Source organism: Achroia grisella, unplaced genomic scaffold (assembly GCF_030625045.1).
Source record: "Achroia grisella isolate CSIRO2021 unplaced genomic scaffold, CSIRO_AGI_Agris_v1 utg809, whole genome shotgun sequence".
Lineage (NCBI taxonomy): Eukaryota > Metazoa > Arthropoda > Insecta > Lepidoptera > Pyralidae > Achroia > Achroia grisella.
In genome coordinates, this window is record NW_026713030.1 from 135,361 (window position 1) to 142,324 (window position 6,964).

Here is a 6,964-nt window from a genome sequence, read left to right on the forward strand (position 1 = left end):
AGTTTTTATTAAGTTAAAAATATAGAAGTCGTACAAGTTACTCTGCGTCTTTTAATTTCATTATTCCCGAAAATCCGCTATGATTACTCCAGAACATGGTCCTATATCGAAGCCGGATGTGAATTAAATGCGGATCAGTTATTATTTTGTGGAATTAAATCGAAATACAAGAAATAAAAGAGAAATTAATTGGATGCAAGTTGACCGGCAGAACTACCTACCATTGGATGTGAATCGAGTGTAATTTATAGTGGTGTTAAGTATAAATTACTATATAATAAACTTATCCCAACACTCTACAGGTAATATTATAAGTAAATCAAAAACTTTATTAAGGTTAGTAAACGATAATTACGTTATTTATCTGTATCACTTTATTTTAACTTCATTGGTTTCCTACCTACTGCATTGTGAATAATATTAGTACTTTTTCATAATTTGCTAAAATTAACTACAAATCTACTTAATTAAGTATAGTAAGCACTAATGCTACATTGTTTGAGTTAATTATCAAAATATATGCCTTATAATTGCAAATTTCAATAGTTATTCACGTCAGTTGTATGTAAGTAAAGTAGGTATAACTAATTCTTTTGTGTTAAATGTTACTTTGGTGTTTGGTGTTTAATTTTATTGTCAGGTTCTATATTATTTTACAATTTAGGTACTTAAGGAATCTGTACATTTATGTTAAACAAATAATTTGCCGTATGTACGACAGCAAGTTAAGAAACAATCTAGTATTTTCTCTATTAATGTCAATTTGAATCGGTACTTATGCTTGTGCATATGTAATATATGTAATGTCACAACATTTACAGTACATTTACTAGATTTATATAATATACATATAAATATATTTCTTTATCGAATTAACATATTGTTAGCTTAATATTTTATATTCATACCTATTGATCGTAGATCTTTATTTCATTAATTAGAATTAATTTTTTAATTGTATAAATTCCAGGTCGACAACACTCGAATCCCATAATGACCGAAGAAAAGGAGTTAATAAAAAAGCGAGGCAGTTTTAAAGGCCGTTTAACTGCATTTATTAATTATTTGCATACACTAACTGATGAACCGTTAAGTCTCTCGGATGCCAGAGAATTACAATTACGTATGGGTAAAATTGAGTCGTTGTATGAACAGTATGATCAGGTACAGTTGCGCCTTGAATGTATAGTTGATAATAGTGAAGAGCAATTTAAAGAGCGCTCCGACTTTGAATCACAATATTTCAAGGCAATCGCGAAAGCCCAAGGTTTACAAAATGTTAATGTTGAGACTATGAGCAATATGGGTAGTGATGGAGGTACTCGAGCGAGCAATAATCATAAGCTGGTGCGTCTTCCGACCATCCAGCTACCGCGATTCAGTGGTTCATACGATGATTATTTGGAATTTAGAGACACCTTTACTAGCCTTATACACAACAATGATGAAATAGACGAAGTGAATAAATTTCACTATTTGCGTGCATCGTTAGAGGGTTCTGCTGCCGTGGTAATTCAATCAGTTGAGTTTTCATCTAGTAATTATGCTGTTGCGTGGAAACTTTTGTGCGATAGATTTGATAACAAACGTCTGTTGATACAAAATCATGTGTCTTCTTTGTTCAATGTGGAAGCAATAACAAAGGAGTCATCAGCAAATTTAAAGCGGTTAATTGATCAGGTAAATAAAAACTTGCGGGCACTTGAATCATTAGGTGAACCTGTCAAACATTGGGATACCCTTTTAATCCATATTATTACCCATAAATTAGATAGTAAAACTTATAGAGAGTGGGAGGAATTTAAGGGGCATTCACATAAAGATACTTCAATTACCTTTGACACCTTTCTAGAATTTATCCGAAATCGTGCAGATTTGATTGAAACATTAGAGCTTTCACGTGTCAATCAGGGCAATTTAAATCATAAATCGACTATGAAATTAAAATCTATGGTTTCAGTTCATGGCAGTCATCCACATCAGAATTCCAATACAGCAGAATCACATAATCGAATCTGCCCTAAGTGTAAGGGTGACCATAGTCTAACCGGTTGCCCCCAGTTTCTTGCGTTGAGCGTTGAAGCGCGCCTAAAGGTACTACCCAGTTTTAAGGTATGTTTCAATTGCTTTCGTGTAGGTCATTTTGCTAATCTATGCAAAAGGCCAGGTTGCAAAATATGCAAGCGTCGACACAACACTCTGATTCATATGATCATCATATTCGTAATGAAAATAGAGTCGTATCCGAAACTACACATTTAGCGTCGTCTTCAACGACTGCTGCTTCTGACAATGTAACTTTAGCAGCAAATATGTCTAGTTATAATAAAATTCAATGTGATGTATTATTATCTACTGCGTTGGTAAAATTATATGACAAGAATAATCACGAACATATAGTACGTGCAATATTAGACAGTGGTAGTACATCAAGTCTAATGACTGAGAGATTGTGTCGACAATTAAATTTGGAAACCTGTCAGGTAGATAAGTCAATCATGGGTGTAAATAACGCAACTTTACGCGTAGGCAAAACTTGTCATGTGCACATGACGTCGTTGAATAACAGTTTCTCTTCTGAGCTTCAATGTTATGTTTTGCCATCAATCACAAGTAATGTACCCGGTCACGAAATTAATATTTCTAATATTGACATCCCTACTGACATTAGTTTGGCGGATCCTACGTTCTTTGTACCAGCAGATGTTGATATCTTGATTGGTGCCGATCTCTTTTGGGATTTGGTAGGGACGCGGAGAATAATATTAGGTAAGAAAAAGCCTGTATTGTGCGAAACCAGATTAGGGTGGATAATTTCAGGTCCTATCTTTAGTCATCATGACACAATTATGCATTTAAATGATATAAAATGTAATTTTAATAAAATTGATTCTAGTGCAAGTCATGATTTGGACGACATTCGAGCTGACTTGACACGATTCTGGCAGCTGGAAGAGATATGCTCCAAATCAAATTATTTTCCGGAAGAAAGAATGTGTGAGGAACATTTTGTTGCGAACACAACGCGCCTCGATGACGGTCGTTTCTGCGTCCGTATACCGCTTAAACATGATTCTTCTGTTTTAGGTAATTCGTTTCATCGAGCGGAACACTGTTTATTTTCTTTAGAGCGTAGGTTGACGAGCAATCTTGAATTGAGAGATATGTATAGCAACTTCATGACAGAGTATAAATCGCTTGGCCATATGTCAGAATATAAACAGCCTGAGGTAGATGAAAAGGAATATTTCATTCCTCATCACGGTGTTATGCGAGATAGTAGCACGAGCACCAAACTCCGTGTTGTATTTAATGCCAGTTCTCCTACGACCTCAGGTGTTTCTTACAATGACATCCAAATGATTGGTCCCACCGTCCAAGATGATTTGATATCCATATTGCTTCGATTTAGGCAGCATAAATATGTTTTGTCTGCAGATGTTGAAAAAATGTACAGACAAATAATTGTCCACCCGTCTGATAGACATCTGCAGCAAATACTGTGGCGTAGTAATGTAGCTGAGCCAATTACAAAATTCATATTGAACACGGTCACATATGGAACATCCAGTGCTCCATTTCTGGCTACACGCTGTCTAAAGCAGTTAGGAATCGACTGCAAGGATGATAAAATTTCCGAGATCATTCAACATGATTTTTACGTTGATGATCTATTAACGGGCGGTAACGATTTGGCTGAAGTTCAAGCTATACGTAAGCAAGTTACTAATGTACTTGCTTCTGCATGTATGCCATTAAGAAAATGGAAATCGAATAATCCTCTTTTGATGATTGATCCTCAGGACGTTCAAGCATCATCATTCGATTTGAATATTGGGAGTGATGAGCCAAATAAGTTATTAGGTCTTAGTTGGCACACAGATTCTGATGAACTCTGTTTCCCAATAAGTTCTCTAGTTCCTAATGGTAATACAAAACGTGATATTCTTTCGATGATTGCTCGAATTTTTGACCCATTGGGACTTTTGGCTCCATGCATAGTTAATATGAAAATATTGTTACAGCAGCTTTGGATTAAAAAATTAGCTTGGGACGAACCATTAACTGATGATATTAATCGTCATTGGAATTACATTCGTAAAACTTTGCCTCTTTTGAACGATCTTCGTGTACCGAGGATTGTTATTTGCGACTCCTGTAAGTCGTTAGAGTTGCATGTTTTTTCGGACGCTTCAGAGCGTGCATATGGAGCTTGCATTTATTTGCGTAGCGTCAGTACTTCTGGTGAAGTTATGGTTCGGTTGTTAATGGCTAAGAGCCGAGTAGCTCCTATTAAGCCTACTACAATACCCAGGTTGGAACTGTGCGGTGCGTTGATGGGAGCGCGGCTATATGATAAGGTCATCACGTCGCTTAGATTGGGAATAGATCAAGCTTACTGCTGGACAGATTCCACCATAGTTTTAGGTTGGTTACGTATGCTGCCTTCTAGACTTCAGCCTTTTGTACGTAATCGTGTTGCTGAAGTCTTAGAAAGGACAGAAAATTGTACATGGCGACACGTACCAACTGATGAAAACTCAGCAGATCTAATATCTCGTGGTGTGGATATTAGTAATCTGCAAGGTTTAAACTTATGGTGGTCTGGTCCGCAATTTCTCATGAATGACTTGTCGAAGTGGCCTACGCAACTGAAGTGTGTTGAAGTTCTCCCAGAAATTAAACCAGACATATCTCTAAATGCTATTGTTATTAACAATAACAATTCCTGTGGGCTCATTGAATTTAGTCGCTTTTCTAATTATTTAAGACTATTGCGATCAGTTGCCTATGTTTTAAGATTTATCAAATATTGTAAAAAGGTATTTGTAGTATCAAATTTTTTAGAAGAGGTAGACTTACGCGACGCCTTAGTTTTAATTATTTCAAATAGTCAATATGAATCCTTTCCCGAGTACAAGTTACTGTTAAATAATGATAATTTGCCAAAAAACAGTCAACTATTAAAACTGAACGTCTTTATGGACGAAAATAAATTAATGCGCGTCGGAGGTCGTATTGATAATTCAAATTTTTCACAAGATAAAAAACATCCTATAATTTTACAGTCCAGTCACATTTTTACAAAATTATTATTTATTTATGAGCATAAACGGCTAATGCATGCCGGTCCTCAATTGTTGCTAGCATCTATAAGAGAAAGGTATTGGCCTATAGGCGGGCGAAATTTAGCGAAAACCTGTTATCACAATTGTATCAGATGTACACGCATGAAGGGTAAAATTGTAACCCCCCTGATGGGAAATTTACCACAGCAGCGCCTACTTTCTGGTGGCTATCCCTTTGAAACGGTCGGTGTCGATTATGCCGGACCTATTATGTCCGCTAGTCGACAAGGCCGCGGTTGTAAGCTAGTAAAGGTTTATATTTCAGTTTTTGTTTGCTTCACTACCAAAGCTATTCATTTAGAGTTGGTAGGCGATTTAACTAGTAATAATTATATACTTGCTTTACGTCGATTCATTTCGCGAAGAGGTAAACCTGTCAATATTTATTCCGATAATGGTACCTCATTTGTGGGTGCATACAACGACATTTCAAAATTTCTAAAGACGAATTGTAATTCTTTAGGCGAAAGTGCAGCCTGTGATGGCATTGACTTCCATTTTATTCCGGCGTATGCTCCTCATTACGGAGGTTTATGGGAAGCGGGTGTAAAGTCGACAAAATACCACTTACAGAGAGTGTTGGGTAATTGTACATTAACCTATGAAGAGCTTAACACCACTCTCATACAAATTGAAGCAGTGCTGAACTCTCGACCCCTGACACCACTTTCTTCGGATCCTGCGGACTATAATCCATTAACCCCAGGCCATTTTTTAATTGGGCGGTCTCTGACTTCTTTGCCAGACCGAGATTATCAAAGACATTCCACAAATAAATTAACACGGTTCCAACGCATTGAGCAATTACGACAACATTTTTGGGCTAGATGGAGCAAAGAGTACATTGCAGAATTGCAACAACGTGTTAAGTGGCGTACTTGCAAGGATAATTTAAAATTGAATACGTTGGTAGTAATTAAGGAGGATAATCTTCCGCCATTAAAGTGGAAATTGGGAAGAGTTGTGGGAGTTCATCCTGGTCTTGACGGCATAGTACGGGTTGCTGATATCCGGACATCCACTGGAGTTATTCGGCGAGCCTTTAGCAAAATCTGCCCATTACCAGTATCATCGGAGTCTGATTGAAAGCGTAGCTTTCAATGCCGGGGGGCATGTTGTGAAGTCAAAGCGCCTACTTATTTTATTTACGCAAATACTACACTTTTGCGATTTGTGCTCATACAATTTTGTAGTTTTTATTAAGTTAAAAATATAGAAGTCGTACAAGTTACTCTGCGTCTTTTAATTTCATTATTCCCGAAAATCCGCTATGATTACTCCAGAACACCATCCATCTCTTTTTCGGTCTTCCTCTGCGCTTATAACCATTCACATTCATATGTAACACCTACCTTAAAATATTATCCTCATTCCTACGCATTACATGTCCATACCACGATAGACGATTATTCTTCAACCTCTCTGACACCTGTGCCACTTTCATACACCTTTATAAATATAATATTACAGTAATTAATAACAATATTCTAATGTATATTTCTCACGAAACCCTTACAGAGCACATGTTATAAACTTTCATTAGCACTAGTGCAGTCACGCTGCAAGCATAAATCCCTTGGGATAGTTCGCCGAGAAAATATGGAAATATACGACCCAACACGTGAAGGCACTAGAAGGTATATTTTTCAAATTCTTAGAACTATCCAAGCTTAGATTTAATAATATATACTGGCCATAAAAGAAATAAATTTCAATTTTCAAAATATCTTTATTCATGTAGGTCTATTTAAAATATTTAAATTAAAATATCAAAATATCTTATGTGGAGAAAGCAATCCACACATTTGGTCGAGCGCAGTGATGGCAGGCTCATT

At 36.4% G+C, this 6,964-nt stretch overlaps 1 protein-coding gene and 1 long non-coding RNA gene across 2 annotated transcripts; both read left to right on the top strand.

The window, feature by feature from the left end:
- The first annotated feature begins 124 nt into the window (after positions 1 to 124).
- LOC131851904 (uncharacterized) lies at positions 125 to 2,099 on the top strand. Its single transcript, XR_009357902.1, has 3 exons — positions 125 to 336; positions 971 to 1,164; positions 1,961 to 2,099. It is a non-coding gene; the product is annotated as an uncharacterized LOC131851904 (long non-coding RNA).
- Positions 2,100 to 2,177: 78 nt separating this feature from the next.
- Positions 2,178 to 6,215, top strand: LOC131851905 (uncharacterized). The gene has a single exon (XM_059202459.1). It carries the CDS (start codon positions 2,178 to 2,180, stop codon positions 6,213 to 6,215), a length of 4,038 nt encoding a protein of 1,345 aa, XP_059058442.1.
- The last annotated feature ends 749 nt before the right edge of the window (positions 6,216 to 6,964 follow it).